Raw genomic sequence first — 20,298 nt, 5'->3', positions numbered from 1 at the left:
CAACCTGCTCCTGCCTTTACCCCTTTGTTGACTCAGCTCATTTTGTCAACTCTCTATCCCTCCTATCAGGTTCTAAGGACTCTGCGGAGTCTGGACCCCCGCAGTGTCCAACTCTCTCATGACCCCTCTTTGGGATTTTCTTGACAAAGATCCTGGAGTGGTTTGCCATTTCCTTCTTTAGATCATTTTACAGATGAAGAAACTGAGGCAAGGAGGGTTAAGTGAATTGTCTAGGATCACACTACTATTAAGTGCCTGAGGCCAGATGTGAATTTACAAGATTAGCCTTCTTGACTTCCTTACTATTCATTATGTCATGAACTCTAGAACTTCAGCCTTATATTACCATAATATTCAAAATATATATCCTCCTTGATGTGCCTTTGGCATTTCCAACCCAACATATCCCACACCAAACTCTTTATCTTTTTCCACCAGTCACTGCCCTTCTCTGTTCTATTTTTTTTTGTTTTTAGGTTTTTGCAAGGCAAATGGGTTAAGTGGCTTACCCAAGGCTACACAGCTAGGTAATTATTAAGTGTCTGAGGTCAAATTTGAACTCAGGTACTCCTGACTCCAGGGCTGGTGCTCTATCCACTGAGCCACCTAGCTGCCCCCTCACTGCCCTTCTCTGAAATATCCCTATTTCTTCTGATGCCAGTGACAGGGAAGATGTCCCCACAGGAAGGGAAACCATCCTGATTCTGCTCCCCTGCTCTCCCCTCCAAACCTTCCTCCATCTTCCCCACTTGAACTTGGATAAATGACTGTGCTGTTTAATTAAAGGTGGGGTTTGAGGACCCCCCAACATTCATTATGAGGTTAGAGGAAACTTCAGTCATCTTTGATTCTTCCATTTTTTTTCATCTTTTTTCCCCCATTCAGGTTCTGTTGGTTCTATCATTCAATATCTCTTGTATCCATCCCATTCTGTACACTCATTGCTACCATACTGGTGGTCCTTCTCTTTCTAATCCTTCCTGCACATATTTGCCAATGTAATTTTTCTGATGCAGTGTTTGACGTCTTTGGGATAAAATGCAGAATCCTTATCTTAAATTTTCATGCAGCTTCTTGTCCTGTTGTCTCTACTCAGATGCTGCTTTGATTCTGATAGGTAAGATTTTGCCTTGTCTTCTTCCTAGAGCTTCCATACCTTTGCCTTACCTTCCCCTCCCTAAGCTTCCAGCTTCAATTTATATGTTAGAATGTAAACTTCTTGAGGACAGGGACTATCTTGCTTGTGTTTGAAGTTCCAACTTGGTAAGCTTTTGATTGATCATCCTTCTACCCCATTCCAATCCATATCAGTCTATCTGCCTACTTAACTGCCCCGACCCGTGGGGCAGAAAAGTGGGGTGTCGAGGAGGACCCAGCCTGAAATGGAATGGGTGAGAATAAGGAGAGTGAGACCCAAGGATGGTGGATAAGGTCTGAGTTTATTTGAGAAAAATACCTGCTTATATTTTGTAGAGAAGGAACAAGGGGATTAGCTTAGGGGTGGAATTGGTATGCCTTGGCCTGAGAGAAGGGATAGTCTGTGGTCAGTTTGTTCTTGATAATGGAGGGTGACTTTCCTTTATCTTGGCCCTTGGTACACCTGGAATTTTGTTTGCTCGTTTTATCTTATCTGACATGGGGCTTCTTGGCTCCTGGTATGTCTGGGATTTGTTTGCTCTTTTTATGGGGGCTTCTTGGCCCCTGGCATGTCTGGAATCTGTTTGCTCTTTTTATGGGGGCTTCTTGGCCCCTGGCACTTAACTAGCCTAGTTTTCACACAGTCTCTGAGATGGAAGCTTTCTAGTCCAAACCCGGACTGGAACAGGACATTTTTTAGTGGTGGGTAATTCAAAAGATTCTGAGGCACTTTTATATAGATCTGCTTTTGAGGAGGTTTTGACCTAAGCTGAAGCCTGTCTCTCTCTTCCAGTAGTATGCACTGTTCTGCCTTCTGGGCAAGCAGAGTAGAAGAACAAATATCCATTTTTTTACACAACCATTTTCAGGTCTTTGAAAATAGCTATCATGTCCCCAGTGAAGTTTTGTAGGAAATGGATCAAACCTGTGTACTGTTGAGTTTGGGAGAAACATCTTTTCTCCATCCCTCCCCCCCCCCCCCCAAAAAAAAAAAGTAACCTCAGAGGTCAAAGAAACAGCTCCAAGATTGTATAGAGACATTCACTAGTAAGGTGAGCCCACTGGGTTTATCTTGAAGGAAGCCCCCACTGCCTTAAAGCTTTCTTGCCCAACAGGATATTCTGATGAAATGAACTACAGAGAAAACATCCACATTTCCCAAGTTAACACATTCTTCCCCAGATCATCTGATTTCTTGTTCCGATTACTCAACTTCTCAAATAAGTAACAGAGTTTAGTCACCTTTAGGCTGATTTGAACTTTACTTTTCCTTTGACACCTTCTAGAGGTGCATATCTAGACTTAAGAAAGTGATGGAGAAAAAATGTTAACAATGCATATTAAGCTTAAAAGTTGTTTTCTACATTCAGAAAACCTGGGGGCCAGGGGGCAGGTACCAGTTGCAGCCTTTGAATTCCAGCCAAACTGGACTGATGAGGACCTGTGATCTGTGGCTCTCATGTCTGGGATCCTCACCTTTGGGCAGATGAAACATGTTTCCCTTCTAGAATAAAATGTACTTACCTTGGGGACAGGGATCCATTGTCTTTTACATCCCCAGGGCTTTGCATGTAGGCTGTTAATTTGCAACTTAAAACATTTTTGTTGGCTTGATAGGGCAAGACTTTGGCAGCTGGGGCTGGGGGTGATTGAAGGAAATGTGATATCAGAAGAGGCTGAGATTGGGGAAGGCTGATGAGGCCGGTGACAGGGAAGATGAAGACCACAGAAAGGGAACCATCCTGATTCTGCTCCCCTGCTCTCCCCTCCAAACCTTCCTCCATCTTCCCCACTTGAACTGGGATACATGACTGTGCTGTTTAATTAAAGTTGGGGTTTGAGGAAAGAGGGTGAAGATGGGATGGGTCTTTGTCTCTTTGGCCCCCCCCCCAAAATTCATGATGAGGCTAGAGGAATGATAGTGAGAGGTAATAAAGAGTAGAACCCAGGCTACTCTCCACCTTCAATTCCTTCAGCTAAACTAGTTCTGGGAGAGGACCCCGGGCCCTTATATCCAATGTGAGTCTCTTAACAGGAGGGGGCATACACTGCTTCCCCCCATTCTTCAGTTTTTTAGGGGACCTTAATCCCAAATGACTAATTATAAGATAGGGAGTAATAGGGACAGTAAGTGACAATGCTTGATAAAGATCTTGATAGTTGAGACTGGGCAGGTTCTTAGTATCTCTGATAGAGAGCTTGAGAATCAGGCCCTTCCCAACCCTTAGCCTTCAAGAAAACTCCGCCTCCAGAGAAACCTTGCTCCCCCCCATTCCTTCCCCCATCTTAATTGTACAGGAAGGTTATTCTTCTTTTACTCCTTGTCCCCATTCCTCTCTGCCTAAGCAGGAGGGACACCAGATAGTTTGGGGGCTCCAGGTGTTGCTGTGACTGTCTCTTCCTTCTTCCTTGCTGCAAGTGTGGTAAGCTTCCATGCAGGGGACACACCTCCCCTTCCCCTCATCATGGAGTGGAATGGGGGGGGGGGGGACTGAGCCTGGGTGTCCCTCGGATCACTAACTGCATGGCTGGTGACTGGGGAATACAGGATATTCCAGATTTAGGGAGCGTTGTTCATAGGAGCTTGTTAGTATAGAAAGCATAAGAGAGATATTGGGAAGTAAAGATGGAGAGTCACTTGGTACTTTTGTAAAGTCTTGCCTGCCTGCCTGAGGAGTTGGGTTTTTTTCCCCTGTAGATAAAAGGAAACTATTGAAGGGAAGTGAATATGGAAGTAATGAGGTCAGGAAGGTGGGTTTGGCAGGCTGTCCAGAATGAATTGGAGGGGTGAAATAGAGATGGGGAGACCAGCTAGGTGGTTAATATAGTAGTTCAGGTAAGAGGATGAAAAAAATGGTAAAACCCCTTTCTGTAGAAATTACTTGATGGATCTTTGCTCCATTTGGCAAGGATTTGTTAATGTGGGGAAGGGGTGAGGAGGGATCTAAGGTCCTCTTCACTCACCTCTTCCACTGGAGTTGGGGCATCAAGGGGCCTGGGGTTCTTAGTAGCAGGGGCCCTTTAAGAATGAGAATGACTCACCTAGCAGGGGTTGGGATGAAGGATTCAAAGATCTCTTCCCAGGACCTTCCTCCCAGCTGCTGAGAGGAGTGATCCCAGAGACTTTCCAGTCTCTGTCTAGGAGCCTGAGCTCAGCCTCATTCAGTAGGATCTCTTCTCAGGTGAGATTGGTCCGTGCCCCAACTTCTCCTGGTCTGTCTTGGGCACCAGTTCTTATGGATTTGGCATCTCTGCTCCTCTTCCTTGTAACCTACCCTCCTTAAAGCTATCAGCACATAGGCTCAAGCTTGAGAAGGAAACGGTACATTTGGACTTGTGTGGCTCAACTAGCCAGGGTGTGCAGAGGGAAAACCTCCTGAATGGCAGATAAGTCTCATCAGCTAGATCAGTTCTGCTTATCTGGGTCTGTGGTTTCTTCTGCCCTTCAAAGCACTGGGCTAGAAGATGGTGCTGGATTCCTGTGGTCTTGGTTCTTCTAGGGGGCTGGGTACCCCCTTATCCCAAATCACATACTTGGATACAAATGGGGCTGAGTGGTCAGCGTCTAGGCTCAGAGAAGGGGGAATGGAGATCTTTTAAGAAGGCTTGAGACACAAGACTGGATAGTTTGGGATTACATTATACCTGGGAGTAGAGGGGAAAGATTGGGGGACATGGGTTGAGGAGAAGTTGGTATTTAGGGTGGGGGAGGGAATAAGATGGGACAATGGGCAGGTCTGGGGGCAGAAGATTATGGCACATGACTGATAAAAAGCAGTTGGAGCCCAAGGGACTTGGCTGAACCCACAGAAAATGGGAAAGCAGGGGTGTGACTGGGTGTGGGTTAGGGGTTCAGAGAAGTAGCTCATCCTACTGTCTGTTGAGGACTTTGTTCCCAGGGAAGCTCCATCCTAGCCAAAGTCCATATCTTGGCCTGACTAAGGGAAATGGGGGTGGGGTGGATGGGAGGGGAGTCTGGAGCCTGGAGCCTGCACCACTGGGGTCAGCCGCCTTCTCCCAGTCAGGGCTGGAGCTCAAGGTAGTGATTGTGTTTCTGGGCTCTGCAGGAGAGGCAGCCTCCTCAGCATTTGGCCAGAGTAGAGGGGGAAGGGCTGGATCATTCTGCCGACTGAGCACTGGTTCCCCTCCCCCCCATGAGATTATAATCTGATAGTATGATAATGATGATGATGATGATGATGATATCTAGCTATGGTAGGGCATTTCAGAGGGTTGCAGAGCACTGTAACCTCACAAATGCCTTTCAAAGTAGGTATGATTATTATCTTTTTTTTTTTTTTTTTACAGATGAGGGAACTGAGGCAGCAGAAGTTAAATGACTTGCCTAGGGTCACAGACCTAGAAAGTGTCTGGGGCCTGATTTGAATCACAGCTTTCTGACTCTGGGTCCAACAAATGCTCTATGTCTTCCACCATCACCTTCACGGAGACTCCCTCTTAGATTCAAGAGGCCCAGATTCTAGACCTAGCTCTTTACTTATTAGAACAGAATCTTGGGAAAGTCACTTCCCTTCCAGAACCTCAGCTTCCTCATCTGTAAAATGGGAATGTAATCCTTAACCTCCTTCCCTCCCTCAAGGGAAATTCAGTTCAATTTAATAAGTATTTATCAGCTGCCTCCTCTTTGAAGAGCAATGTGGTAAGCACTGGAGATAAGGAGACAAGAACTAAACATTATCTACCCTCAGCTAATTTTGTGGGGGGAAAAAGACTTTGTCAACCCTAAGGTGAATTACTTTAAAATAAATTTATTGATATCTCTTGTTTTTACATCCTTTTTTACATTTTTCATCGTGTTTCATCCCTTCCTCCTAGTAAGAATCTTTCCTATAAAAAAGAGTAAAGCAGAGACGAACAGCCAAATTAACACATTAGAAAAGTATGACATCTCATATCCATGCCCCACCCCCTCTTTCTGTAAAGAAGAGTAAGACCTGGGGGGTGGGTAGGGAAGAAGGAAGGAGAGGAGAGATGCTTTCTAGATTTAGTTTGGGCAGTTGTCCTTTCTTTTACATTACGTATATGTCCTGGTTCTGCTTGCTTCATTTTGCATCAGTTCACATAAGCCTTCTCTTGATTCCCTATATTGTTTTTTATTACTGTGCTATAATAAATGATAAATAATATTTTTATTCCTCTGTCATCCTTTTACCCCTGACCTCAAGCCTTATTGGCTTCTCAGGACCTGTTGATGGAGAAATCGGAGGTGGAGCAGGATCCCCTGCAGTGTAACTATCATGTGGACAGGCAGGTACTGAATGAACAGGAACTGGAGGAGACAGGACAGAGGACGCAGATCCCAAAGTCTTCACGATGGCGCACTCTACCCAGGTGGGTGGGGTGGGGTAGGGAGGGGAGGGAGTTGAGTAGTACCGTGTGCTATTCTGGATTTCCTTGCCAAAGTGTCTGTATCCTATCTAGGGGAAACCAAATCTACCTCTCTTTTCCCTCTGTCTACCCATCCACTGATTGTGCATCGCTTTAGTCTTCTAATTGTCTTGCTCTCTGTCTGTCCAGGTAGTGACCATTGCATTGATCCATCTGTCTTTTATCCTTTTTGGGGGGGGGGTTAGTTTTTTTCAAGGCAAATGGGGTTAAATGGCTTGCCCAAGGCCACACAGCTAGGTAATTATTAAGTGTCTGAAGCTGGATTTGAACTCAGGTTCTCCTGACTCCAGGGCCAGTGCTCTATCCACTGCACCACCTAGCCACCCCAAATAACATTTGGTTTACAATTTATTTTTTATTTTTTGCAAGGGAAATAGGGTTGAGTGGCTTGCCCAAGGCCACATGGCTAGGTAATTATTAAATGTCTGAGACCGGATTTGAACAACCCAGGTACTCCTGACTCCAGGGCCGGTGCTTTATCCACTGTGCCAACTAGCCGCCCCATCTGTCTTTTATCCTTGCCATTCATCTTCTTAACCTCTCTGAGCATCCCCTACCTCAGGGAAACCCAGAGGCAGTGACTCCACTTTCATCCCAAACTCCTTTTTTCCTGACAGATGTTCAAGAGCCATGGCCTGGGCTACCTTATGCCGCTTCCTGCCCATCCTGAGCTGGCTGCCCCAGTACCCAGTGCAAGAGTTTCTCCCAGGGGATCTTCTATCTGGCCTCAGTGTGGGCATTGTACAGCTGCCACAGGGCGAGTTGGGGTGGGCAGATGGCTTGGCAGCTTTATTCCCGTTGGGTTGTGAGCCTCAAAGGGCTCTGCAAGGGGTGGAGGAAGGATTGACAGTATGAAGGGACCATAGCCCTGGGATGAAAGTGGAAGCAGAGGGAGGGGCTGGAAGTATGCTAGAGTTTTGGTTGTAGGTGGGGGGGGCAGAATGGTGCTGACAGTGATATCCTTCTCACCTTCCTTAGGACTGGCCTATGCCCTCCTAGCTGGGCTGCCTCCTGTCTTTGGCCTCTACAGCTCTTTCTATCCTGTCTTTATCTACTTTTTATTTGGTACCTCCCGGCACATTTCTGTGGGTAAGTGGGGTCTACAAACCCTGAATGTCCTATCACTCTCCTTCCTCCTCCATGGCCCTGAGGGAGGACATTGTGGAGCAGATTGGGAGCAGACCTTGGGCCATTTTTTAGGAGTCTGTGGTAGGAGAGGAGGCTCACACACAATGATACAAAGAATGAGGAGAGCCAGGTGATGATGGCCACCCTGCTTTATGTCTCTGCTGGGGTTTCCAAGCTTTCCCTCCTGTCAGTCTGAAGGCTTCCTGAGGGCCAAGCATAGCCTCAGGAGTCCTGTGATGGGAGTCCTGTTGTGGTCTCTGGTCTGCAGGGACCTTTGCCGTCATGTCAGTGATGGTGGGCAGTGTGACTGAAGCCCTGGCTCCCAACGATGCTTTCCTAATCCCTGGAAATAATACGGTCAATGTGACAGCCAGAGACACTACCCGTGTGAAAGTGGCCTCAGCTCTGAGTCTTCTCGTTGGTGTTTTCCAGGTGAAGTTGGATGGAGCATTCTGTACATCTGCTACTCTTATCTTCTTGACTTCATTGTCTGACTCTTTGACTCTCCCTTCCTTTGTTCTGCCCATTCCTTCCCAAGATTGTCCACTAGTCCATCAATGCCTTGATCTTTGCTTATGGACCTGTGACTCTCTGTGCTCCTGTCTGTGCTGACCATTAGTCCATCTGTCTGTCCTTCTAACCACTCCTTCATCCCTTGCTCATTTTTCCTCTCTGTACCTAGATAGGACTGGGCCTCATACAGTTTGGCTTCGTGGTGAACTACCTGTCAGAACCACTGGTTCGTGGCTATACCACGGCCGCCTCTATCCAGGTGCTCGTGTCCCAGCTCAAGCATGTGTTTGGCCTCAAAACTGAAGACTACTCGGGGCCCCTGTCCCTGATCTATGTGAGTCAATGGGAGGGAACCAGGAGGAGTTCCTAGTTGTTCTCTGGGGCCCAGGATGTGCCTGGAGGCCTGGGAGGAGCAGAAGGGAAGTCCCAGGGCTCTGGAGACCCCTTCACATCCCCATTGCATTCCATAGGTAGTGTTGGATATCTGCTGGAAGTTGCCACAAAGCAATGTGGGTACCATAGTCACTGCTTTCGTAGCTTCAATTCTGCTCGTGGCCATGAAGATGATAAACCAAAAACTGGGCCGGAAGCTGCCCATGCCTATACCGGGTGAACTCATCATGGTATGGGGGGCACAGGAAGGAGGCACTACACTTACCCATTCTGACAGAGATCCTTAGGGAAGGAGGGCTCTGGGGGTGTGGAGGGAGGGAGAGAACATGTAGAGGCATGAGTACTGATCCTGGCTCTAAGTAGCTTTACCTCCTCTTTACTGCTATCTTGCTGCTGGGCAAATTGCTTTTCCTCTCTGAGCCTTGTTTTCCTCATCTGTAAAATAGGAACTGTACAATTTTGGGGATTACTATGTGAAAAGTACATTGTAAACCTTCAAGTACAATAGAAATGGGAGTGATTGTGAGGATTGATTCTCCCTCTGAGCATGGTTTGGTTTGGGGTGGACATAGGACCTGGCTGTTGCCCTGATGATTAGTTGGATTCTGGCCAGAGGGGAAGAGCTTTCTTTAGAGATCCAGGACCTCCCACAAAAGGAGGAAGGGAGACTCCACACTGATGTGATAGAGGCAGTGTGGGACTGTAGAAAGAATGCTCACTCTGGACTCAGGACCTGGATTCAAATCCCACTTCTGATGCTGACTGCTTATGGGACTGTGGGCTAGTCATTTAGCTTCATGGGGCCTCATTTTCCTCAACTGTAAAATGGGGGGGGGGGTTGGTTCTTTCCAACTCTAGATTTGTGATGCTATGATGTTTCCTGCTCCTTCCCTCCCTCCTAGCTCATTGGTGCCACAGCAATCTCTTATGGAGTTGGTCTGAAGGACAAGTTTGATGTGGGCATCGTGGGTTACATCCCTGCAGGGTGAGGGATTACCAGGGGCCCTGGGTGGATTTTCCCATAGCCCTGGGCTTGCCCTATCCCTTCTTTCCTCCTTGGTGCCACAGCCCAAAGCTGGGTATGGGGATGTCTTTATTGGTCTGGGTTGGTCCAGGGTCAGTGGCTTGGGAACAGAAAAGGCCTGAGGATGGAAGGCCCTGTATCTCCCTCCCCCAAGACTGGAACCTCCTCGGTTACCTGATCACCACCTCTTTGAAAAGATCTTGGGGAATGCATTTGCCATTGCTGTGGTTGGTTTTGCCATTGCCATATCCCTTGGCAAGATCTTCGGAATGAAGCATGGCTATGAGGTGGATAACAACCAGGTAGTGTCATGGTGGAACTGGGGTGGACTGGTTGGGGTTGGGGAACTGGGAGCCTGCCCAAGGTTGGGGACTCTGTGCTGTGTGGAAGAGCATATTGACTGGGGATGTCTCAAAAGTGGGAGGTGACCCTGGGTGCAAGGACCCCAAAGGAGTGATTGCAGTGGGAATTGCTGGTGAATCTAATAATCTCCCCCCCTCCTTGGCTCCCCACCCTCTCAATCTCCCTAGGAACTGATTGCTCTTGGCCTCAGTAACTTCATTGGCAGCTTTTTTCATTGTTTTCCTATAAGCTGCTCCATGTCCCGGAGCTTGGTGCAAGAAGGTTCAGGAGGGAACACGCAGGTAGTGGGGGAACATGTTGGACAGAGTGGGAATAGGAGACATAGGTGGTACAGTGGGAGAAACATGGAGGGCATGGGACGGATGCCAAGGGAACCTGGAAGAGACAGGTGGAGCATGGCCAGTATGGGAATTTGTTTTGCTTGTCTATGCACATTAGTCAGAAAGGTTTTGTTTTGCTTTTTTGGGGGGGGGGGTGAGGGGGTTGGAAGGAGACAAAAGAAATGATTGTTAATTTAAAAAAATGAAATCTTAAAAAAAATCAAGTTGAAGAGGAGGGAGAACACACAGATAGGAGAAGGATGTGGGGTAACATGCAAGGTGATAGGGAGTGCGGTAGCCAGTTGAGGAAGTGATGAGGAGAGTTTTAGGTGTCCCATCTCCAACCTTCTCATCCATCTTCAGATTGCTGGGGCCGTCTCCTCTCTCCTCATCCTGATTGTCATTGTCAAATTGGGGGAGCTTTTTTATGACCTTCCCAAAGTAAGTCTTTTTCCTCGACCCTCCCTCCAGAGTGGGGACTTGGGTGTTGGATGCAGGATTGGTGGAATCAGCTTGGGGTATCTTGGGGGCTGGGGCAAGGGCTAGTGTGGTTGTATCAATTGCCTGGGCTAACCCTCTGGGGGTCCAGCCTCCGCGGGGTCCTTGGAACCTGACAGGAGGGACAGAGTCGGCGAAATGAGTTGAGTCAACAAGGGGGTAAAGGCAGGAGCAGGTTGACTGACTGTCAGCTGCTTGGATTTATTTTTATAGTCTCAGTATCATGTGTGTATCAAGCAAGCTGAGATCATTTCCTTGGTTACAAGAGTGTACAATTTTCATCAACAGTCATATAGTTCATATGGTTACAAGTTTTAATCATATGATTACAAGTTTAAGTAATAGTCATATAGTTAATTAATTTCTTATCCCTACTCAGACCATGATGACCTTAACCTGTCTGTTACCATATTTATTACTACATTGTATAATTGTTAATTCATTTAGGGTTAATTAAGCGATTCTTTTCATGGAAAGTTTTTTACATTTTCTGTGTAAGTAACGTTTTTCCATACACTTCCTTAACAGTCTGTAATGAGGGTCTTTATGCTTGTCCACCCATCCGTTAACTCTGACAATAACCAATTTTTCTTTCAGGCCTTGTTGGTAGAAACCACGGTTTCTGTGACTTTTTTATTTTTTCCTGTGAAACTTAGGCTGCTGGGGTTCACATATCAGTCACCTGTAGAAACTGTTTTCTCACCCTCTTTTTCATATATTCCTGTGTGTGATAAGGGGGGGTGGCAAAACTATTAGTTTCCCTGGAATTCTATCTGACCCATCTCGAATCTGTTTTCCCTGTATATATTCTGGTATCTCCTTGGAATTCCCAGTGCTGGGTTTTCCAGAGGTTTCATAATGTTGAAGCCTTCTGTATGCCTCAGGGAGAGGCAGTCCCTGTTAAATTTAGACAGAGTTTACAATCTGTTTTATTCAAGGAATTTTTCTGAAATCCTTCCTTTATAGTCATTCCAGTATTAGGGTGAGTAAATATTGTAATCAATAATAAACCTATAAATATTGGTATGCATGAAATCCCTATATATTGAAGAAGGAAATGTTGTTCCATCAGGCAGTGTGACTGCCTTGAGTCTTCTTGCTGTGACTGTGTCAAACAGCTTAGAGACCCTGGCTCCCAACATAACACCACATCTCTTTCCTTTTTTTTCCCATTTCCCACCTAGGCCATCTTGGCTACTATCATCATTGTCAACCTCAAGGGCATGTTCTTCCAGTTTTCTGATATCTGCTATCTGTGGAAGGCTAGCAGAATGGACCTGGTGAGGAAATGGGGAAGGAAGGGTGGGGTATGGGATGGAGAAGGTAAGAGAGCAAACTGGGGAAAAGGAGGGGAAGTAAAGGAGAAGGAAGAGGGGAAGTAGAAAGGTCTGATGCAAGAGTTGGAAGTGGGGAGAGGTAGAGGGGAAAGAAGGGTAATGAGGCGGTGAGGCATGGATGACCGAGAGGAGAGAGAGGGAGGAAGCTTCCTGACCTCTCCACTTCCTTCCCCACAGATGATCTGGTTGGTGACCTTTGTGGCCACTGTCCTGTTGAACCTGGACATTGGTCTGGCTGTTGCTGTAGCCTTTGCCCTGATCTCTGTCATCTTCCGTACTCAGCGGTGAGTGGTGGGGCAGAGGTGCCAGCATCCATGCTCTCTCCTCATTCTGTGTCCTTCTTAACAGAATCTGGTGGGATGTGCATGTTTGGTGTGTGTAATGTGTGTGTGTGTGTGTGTGTGTGTGTGTGTGTGTGTGTGTGTGTGTGTGTGTGTGTGTGTTGGGGTATGGAATGAGGAATTCCTGCAAATTCTGATACCTGTGGCTTTCTTGGTCTCTCCTTACCTCTATCTCTTCCTGTCATCTCCCCCACAGACCCCATTACTCTATCTTGGGGCAGGTGCCAGACACGGACATTTACAGAGATGTGACTCAGTACAAGGAGGTGATCTGGGAAGGGCCATGAGGGTGGGCTCGGGTAGGGGACACCCAGGATCTTCTGGGGTCCTGTGGATAGTAGTTTGTCCTTCCTCAAAGGAGGCAGTAGTCTATGGGAGGGAGGGATCTCTGATAAATACAGTGAGAGATAGTGGAATGTAGTAGAGAAGATGATGGGATTAGATCAGGGCAAACTTGAATCTTGACTCCATCACTTATCTGGGTTGCTTTGGGTAAGGTTCTTCCCATCTTTCTTGAGTTTCCTTTTCTGCAAAATGGGGCTAATCATATTTATACCTTATGCCTCATGTAATTGTTTTGAGGAAACTACTTTGCAAATCTTAAGTTGATGGAGAAATGGAAAGAGTTGGATAGAATTCTGGTCCTGGAGTCAGGAGGACCTGAGTTCAAATGCTGCCTGAGATACTTAATTATAGCCTAGTTTTGAGATCTTGGACAAATCACTTAATCCCATTCCCTTACATAAGTAGAAATTAAAAAAAAAGAAATAAAAAGAGTGGTTGTTAGGATGATAATCAGTGGATGTAAACATTGAAGGTGGGAGCATTGTCAAGGAAGACTAGAGAGAGAAAATCCAGACTGGGATGATCTTGCCCAGAATGGCAGAAGTGGGTGGGACATGACATCTTAGATCAGGGGCTACTGAGAAAAAAACTAGCTTCCTGCCCTGAGAAGGTGAGAGCACTTTCAACCAAAATTTGGAGCAAGAGGGCAAGGAGGAGGGACCAGTGAGGATGGAGAATGAGAAAAGATGGGAAGAGGGAAGGGAAGAGAGAGGAGGAGAGAGGTATGTACTTTCTGTGAAGGAAACCACTTTTGTATCATTAGATAGAGGCATTGGATGGGGTGGCACAGGGGTCTTTTGGGAGCCAGAGTTGAACTTTGAGGTGGGCACATCTGATAATCTGCCCTTTCCAGAACTCTGTTTTAGGAATCATGTGTTCATTTTGGGGATGGTTTCCCCTCCTCGGTTTACCTTTTGACCCCTGCCTTTCTTCCTTAAGTTCATTCACCCATCCGTGCATTTATCCAACAGTCTATTTGCCAATATAACTATTCACTTGTGTCTCTACCCACCTATCAGTCTTTTCATTAACCTTCTGCTCAGGCCTACCTGTCCATCCACTATGGAAGGATGGCTTAGAGAAGGGAAAGCCCAGAGGCCGATGGACCAATTTAAAGGCTATTAGAGTAGGCCAGCCAGGAAGAACTGCGGTGGTAACAGTGGGAAGGGAGAAGGATATGGGACAGTAAAACTGAAAAGGTCTGACAAATGTTTGGATGAGAGTAAGAGGGAAGAACCCAAGATAAGTTGGAAGGGTTTGAACCAGCGTGATTTGGAGAGGCACCCAAGCAGAGGAGTGCAATAGGAAGTTGTTCCTGTGATGTGGTGGGAGGAGCTGAAGTCTAAGGACACAGCTTCATTGCCAGCTGTCTCAGGATGGACAGATCAGCTGTCTCAGGATGGACAGATCAGCTGTCTCAGGATGGACAGATCACCTGTCTTTTCTGGGGCTTCATTTTCTCAGTCTGTACAACGAGAGGGGAAGTGGACTACATGAACTTTTAAGTTCCTTCCTGGTCCTAGGTCTGATGTTCTTAAGTAGAGGAAATATGGTGTGGGGAGCCATCTGAGGGACATGGAAGTGGAGGCAGGGATAGGAGTCATGACTAGTTAGCACTGCAGGAGTGGCGGAAGATATGAGGGAAAAGACCTAAGAGCTCGGGATGCCAGGGCCATCTCTTTTCCTTCCAGCCCCTCTTCTCTTTGGATTCCAGGCCAAGGAAGTTCCAGGAGTGAAGATTTTCAGTTGCTCAGCTACCTTGTATTTTGCCAACGCTGAGTTCTACAGGCAAGCCCTCAAGGAGAAGGTGAGATGGGGCAGGATTGAGGGACCACATTTGGGAGGCCATCCATACATCTCCCAGCGCTCCCGGAGCCCTGCCATCGTCCAACCCACGTCCCTACATTCCTCTACATCCTTCTGTTCTCTCGGCTTCCAGATTGGTCTGGATGTGGACGACCTCATTGCCAAGAAGAAGAAAATGATCAAGAAGGAAACATGGAAGGCAAAGAAAGTGCACAAGGAAAACAAACGACAAAAGAGAGTAGGATCTAGCCTCAGTTTGATTTCTGCTCCCCCATTCTCCTCTTTTAAAAAAATTTTATTTAAGACAATGGGATTAAGTGACTTGCCCGACGTCACACAGCTAGGCAATTAAGTGTCTGAAGCCGGATTTGAACTCAGGTCCTCCTGACTCCAGGGCTCTATGCACTGCACCACCTAGCTGCCCCCCTCCTGTTAACCTTTGATCACAAGACTTCCACCTTTGATTTCTCTTCCTCTGACCCTTTCCTGGTCCCTGGCCTTCAAACCCCCAACCCCTTGGCCTTTGATCTAGCTGCATGGTGTAGTAGAGAGAACGTGGGATTTCAAGACAAAAGATATTGGTTCAAGCCAAGCTCTTCTATGCCAGAATCTCTTTGGATCTCAAGAGCTGGACCAGATAGCTTCTGAAGTTCCTTCTGCCACTACATCTGTCTTCACATTCCCTCTTCCTTGTACTCCTCACTGGGTCCCTCCAGCCTCTGCCACTTAGACCTCTGATCACTCACTCCCTTGCCATACACATCTTAAACCCCCTACTCCAGTCTCTTTCTCTGGGTTCCCATTTTGTTTTAACTTTCTTTAATCTCATTCCCAGACATGACTCTAGTCCATTTGGTGCATAACAGCTTGCCCTGTTAAACTTGAAAGTTGACTGCCCAGTAGAGACTGACATCAACCCAGAGAGAGTGCGGCAGAACTTGGCTCAGTCCACACACAGCCTAGGGCTCTCAGTGAGGAGAGGGACTGGGCCTTGGACTTGATGGATGCAAGAAGCTTCTAAAAAGGACACTTCCCCTCCTCAGGCAGCTCCTTATATTTTTAGAGAGCCAGTGGGAGCAGAGAGAGAAGAAACTTGCCAAGAATCAGGCGCAGGACCCAAACCCAGGCCTTCCTGACCCAACATCAGTTCCTGTGGTTTTGCAAAATCACAAACTTGTTAGGACATCAAATTTCCTGTTTTCTTCTCTTTCCAAGGTTGTGGCCTGTAAAGAACCTTCGGATTCCTCCCATCTTGGTGGTATGAATGTTAAAATTGACGAAATGGAGATCGGGAATGCCAAGGAGCCCGATGTCCAGGTTTGAAGGAAGGAACTAAGATGGAGAGCTCAGAATGGGAATGTGTGAATGAATTTCTGTACTGTAAGAGCGGGGAGGTAACTGTAAAGCCATTCACCTGGGCTAAAAACAGTAATTTTACAAAGACAAAATGGGGGAGGTTTGGGGATTCAGGTAGCCTGTAAGGTCTGTGGGAGTCACCTGTGTGATGGGACCAAGAAAGCTAATGTGTTATCCTGTTCGGCATTGTATCAAGAGAAGGTAGGGAATCCCAGGCCCCCACTTGAATCTAGGGCAGACCACAGCTTCAGTACTGGGTTAGGAGCACTCCATTTTAGGAAGGACCTTGATAAACTGGGAAGTATCCAGAATTAGGCAAGTTGGAGGGCAGGACAATGAGAGAATATTTCCTAGAGACTTCTGGGTTCCTTCATCATTTGGGGGGGTCCTGGGCTCCTTTGGTTGTCTGTTAAAGCCTCTGTGTGAAATAATTTTTTTAAATGAATTTTTATTGATGTTTCATTTTTTCCTATCATTGGTATTCCCTCCCAGGTTTCTTCCCCTTCCTTCCCAAGAGCCATCCCATATAACAAATAGAATTTTTAAGAACAAAAAAATAATGAAAAAGTCAGCATAGCTGATGCATTACATCAAAAAAAGTCTAAGAATCAGAAATGACCCTCCTCCCCAGCAGTAAGTAGGATGGGGGTGGAGTACCTTCTTCTCATGTCTCTTCTTTCCAGCCAAGCTTGTTCTGGGTAATTTTGTAACATTCACTTTTTAAGAAACAATTAATTTAGGTTTTTTTATTTTTAACATTCATTTTTAGAAACTTTGAGTTCCAAATTCTCTCTTACCTTTTCATCCCTCCACCATCTTGGGAATGCAAGCAATATATTATCATATACATGTTGTCATACAAAACATATTTCTGCATTAGATGTATAGCATTCACTTTTTTTGATAAATTTTTTATTTTAAACTTAAATACAAAATGAGAAAAGAAAAAAAATTGCCATAAATCAGCAGATCACAAGAGTATTCAATATAAAACAATAAATTTCCATTTCAAGAAAACCTATATAATTAATAGTACACATTGTTTCTTTGCTTCTTTTTTGGTTTTCTTTTGTGCACTTTTTACTTTATTTTTTCTCCCAACCTCTCTCCCCACTGTAAAGAAAACTATAAGTATATATTTCTATATACATATTTATACACACACACACACACACACACACACACACACACACACACACAGCTATCTCTAAGCAAACACATATGTAAGACTGTACTATGCTTATTTTCTATTTGTCCTCTTTCTCTGAAGGTGGATAGTATCTTCCTTCATATGGCCAACATTCTATGTTTCTGTAAATCAACCAGCTCAGAGCATCATTTCCTACACCAGTAATATCCCAACCCAATCACATCCTATCTGAAGACTGTCTATAAAAGGCAATGTTCATTTTTGATTTCTTTTTTAAATTGTGGTTCTTTCAACTGGATCATTGAAGTCATTGCCTGTCTTAAACTTTAATAAGACTTTTGGGGAACTCAACTGCATCAGTTCAGTTAGATTTTTTCCACTCCTCAGTAGTGATCATAGCTGTCATTTCTTACCATACAGTTTTAGTAACATTCTATTATATATGTGTGTGTGTGTGTGTATATATATATATGCATCACAAATTTATTCCCCAATTGATTGACATCTGTTTTGTTTCCAATTCTTTGCATCACAAAAAGTGCTGCTATCAATATTTTTCAGTATATTGAGGCTTTTGTTCTTAGCATATAAGCCCAGTAATGAAATTTCTCAGTCAAAAGGCTGTGGACATTTTTTTTGAAGTCACTTTTTTTGCATAATTCCAGATTACTTTGCCAGCTCTGCAGTGGTGTTCCTCCCCTCCCACATTGACTTTATTTTTTTTTTTAGGTTTTTTTTGCAAGGCAATGGGGTTAAATGGCTTGCCCAAGGCCACACAGCTAGATAATTATTAAGTGGATTTGAACTCAGGTCCTCGACTTCAGGGCCAGTACTCCTAACCACTGTACCACCTACCTGCCTCCCCCGCCCCCCCCATTGACTCTTTATACCTTATATCATGTTTTTGCAGTGTGAAGTAAAATCTTAGGGTTATTTGGATTTGCATTTTTTCTTACTATTAGTGACTAAATTCCTTCTTTCATGTAGTTAAAAATTTGCTTTTCTTTTTGAGAACTGTTTATAACCTTTAATTACTTATCCATTGAGGAGAAGGTAGAATAATTGAAAAAGATTCACAATTGAAATAAATATTAACTTTCAGTTAGAGATTAGTGAAAAGCAAGATGGTAAATTTTTTTCCAAACCAAGTTCATAGACCCCTCCCTGAAATCTAGGAGTCCAGAGAGTCCAGATTGAGAACCCCTGCCTTATAAGGGTCTTTGAAAGGAACTGGAGAAGATGGGAGGAATGAGAACACTGTCTCTAAGAATAAGCAGGGGTGCCATCTGGAAGAGGGATTAGAACTGTTCTTGTTCTCAGAGAACAGAAGGATGGACCATTGGGTGGGATTTCTAGAGAAGCAATTTGAGACTTGGCTTAAGGAAAAACTTCCTAACCAAAAGGCACTGAGCTGCCCTATAAGGTGATTGCACCTCTGAGGCTGGTGTTTTGCAGAGGGGAGACTCAACAAGGGATGAGAATGGACTGAATAGCCTCTAGGGTGTCTTCCAACTCTTGAGATCTTGTGATTCGGTGACTCCCTTATAAGGGTATTGAAAAGGGAAATCTCAAAATCTCACACTGGAAAGATTTGAGAAATCAAGTCTTTTGTATTAGGTCTTTGACACAGAGAGAGATTGTGTGTGTGTGTGTGTGTGTGTATGTGTGTGTTGGGGGGGGATGAGAGTGCCATATTGACTGACTTGTTTGCCTTTCTCTACTAGGACAGTGGTGTGGACAGACCAGATAATGCAGTGGTCAATGACAAAGGGTGCATGTTCACTTTGGAGACACTAGGCCTTCCCCAGCCCCCCTTCCATACCCTTATTTTGGATTTGGGGACTCTCAACTTTGTGGATATTGTGTGTATCAAGACCTTGAAGAATGTGAGGCCAATTCAAGGTCGAAAGGGGATTTTATTTATTTGGGGAGGAGGGAAGAGGGTAGTGAGACCCTAAGAAGATGGAGAATATGGGGGTATGATGAGGTGCTGAGGGCAAGATGATGGGAAGTACAATGGAGACCACTGAGGTTTGGACAGTTGAAGAGGGTAGGTGCATTGGAAGGTCTAACTTGAGTAATTCTGAATGGGGTTCTCTGATTCTGTTGTAGATTTTCCATGAATTCCAAGAGATTGAGGTGAATGTGTATTTGGCTGGTTGCCATGGTATGTGTGATGGACTGTGGATCTAACTCTGGTGGGGTGGGAAAGGGAATCAGATGGGGGTTGACCCCAGATTTGGGGGAATGGCATTCCTATCTGGGGGGTAGGACTGTTCTGCCCTTGGGGGGCCATGGCATTTTCCCCTTCTCTAAACCAGGCACTTTAATCACCCAATTTGAGTCTGGGAACTTCTTTGGAGACAACATTACCAAGGGCCACCTCTTCGTTTCCATCCATGATGCTGTCATCTTTGCCCATATGCACTCCAGACCCAGAACCACAAAGGCTGTCCTGGTGAGTATACTGCTCTCCTAGCTAGGAACCCCTCTTGACCTGAGGCTCAGCCTTAGGACTCTCACAGAAGGAGGGGGAAGGCTGTCGTGGCCCTACAAGCCTGGGCTAGGGAGAAGGAACTCTTTGCAGGAGCTGAGGTCTTGTTTTCTGTGACCATCCCTGCAGGCCACTAGAATGTGACTATCCAGCTGCTGCTGCTCTGTGACCTACACACCCCTCGAAGGGGGAGTTAGGGGAGATTCAGGATGCACTCTGTGGAGAGGGATGTTCTCTTCCATCCCTCACGGAACATCCTCCTCCACCTCAGCACTGAAGGATGGAGACTCTGGGGTCTGGGATTGGAGGACATGGAACCAAGACATATGGAGAGATGGAAGTGTCCTTATACTGACCCAGGCCAGCTGCACATTGCTTCTGAATGACTGTGGACAGGTTTTTTGTGTCTTTGTAAGAATAAAGTGTTTGGCTTTGGTCTTGCCTGAGTTCCATCCATGTTCCAGGTTTTGACCAGCCTAGAAGGTGGGGAGAGATGGCAGTCAGTGATGCTCCCTCCATCGCCTTCGGAGCATAGGAGGGTCATTTTATGCCCAGAGGCCATGCTCTGGTTTGGAGAGGGGCTGGGGAAGCTTCCACTGCCCAGGCCTGGGATGTTAAGGCTTTACATTCCCCTTGGAAAGGTTTGGTGATAGTGAGGGATCATGGGATTTGGATCTGAAAGGG

The 20,298-nt window shown here is 45.8% G+C and overlaps 1 protein-coding gene across 9 annotated transcripts in view; it reads left to right on the top strand.

Annotated features, from left to right (window-relative positions):
* The window catches only part of SLC26A6 (solute carrier family 26 member 6), a 31,911-nt gene extending 11,862 nt beyond the window's left edge, over nt 1–20,049 (top strand). For 5 of the 9 annotated variants that reach the window (XM_074197872.1, XM_074197871.1, XM_074197869.1 and 2 more), the window contains 20 exons: nt 6,324–6,489; nt 7,164–7,303; nt 7,525–7,635; nt 7,943–8,106; nt 8,357–8,521; nt 8,658–8,810; nt 9,483–9,565; nt 9,759–9,906; nt 10,135–10,248; nt 10,651–10,728; nt 11,970–12,065; nt 12,300–12,406; nt 12,660–12,729; nt 14,523–14,615; nt 14,748–14,852; nt 15,830–15,931; nt 18,845–19,006; nt 19,233–19,287; nt 19,442–19,578; nt 19,744–20,049. In XM_074197872.1, coding sequence (XP_074053973.1) covers nt 6,324–6,489; nt 7,164–7,303; nt 7,525–7,635; nt 7,943–8,106; nt 8,357–8,521; nt 8,658–8,810; nt 9,483–9,565; nt 9,759–9,906; nt 10,135–10,248; nt 10,651–10,728; nt 11,970–12,065; nt 12,300–12,406; nt 12,660–12,729; nt 14,523–14,615; nt 14,748–14,852; nt 15,830–15,931; nt 18,845–19,006; nt 19,233–19,287; nt 19,442–19,578; nt 19,744–19,758 — 2,264 coding nt within the window. In that variant the 3' untranslated portion in view covers nt 19,759–20,049. Of the gene's footprint in view, nt 1–2,130; nt 4,320–6,323; nt 6,490–7,163; nt 7,304–7,524; nt 7,636–7,942; nt 8,107–8,356; nt 8,522–8,657; nt 8,811–9,482; nt 9,566–9,758; nt 9,907–10,134; nt 10,249–10,650; nt 10,729–11,969; nt 12,066–12,299; nt 12,407–12,659; nt 12,730–14,522; nt 14,616–14,747; nt 14,853–15,829; nt 15,932–18,844; nt 19,007–19,232; nt 19,288–19,441; nt 19,579–19,743 lie in introns of those variants that run through there. The other 4 variants (XM_074197877.1, XM_074197876.1, XM_074197875.1 and 1 more) reach the window with 3 other exon arrangements.
* The last annotated feature ends 249 nt before the right edge of the window (nt 20,050–20,298 follow it).

This window comes from Macrotis lagotis, chromosome 8 (assembly GCF_037893015.1).
Source record: "Macrotis lagotis isolate mMagLag1 chromosome 8, bilby.v1.9.chrom.fasta, whole genome shotgun sequence".
Classification (NCBI taxonomy): domain Eukaryota; kingdom Metazoa; phylum Chordata; class Mammalia; order Peramelemorphia; family Peramelidae; genus Macrotis; species Macrotis lagotis.
This window is presented reverse-complemented; position numbering and strand designations above follow the sequence as displayed.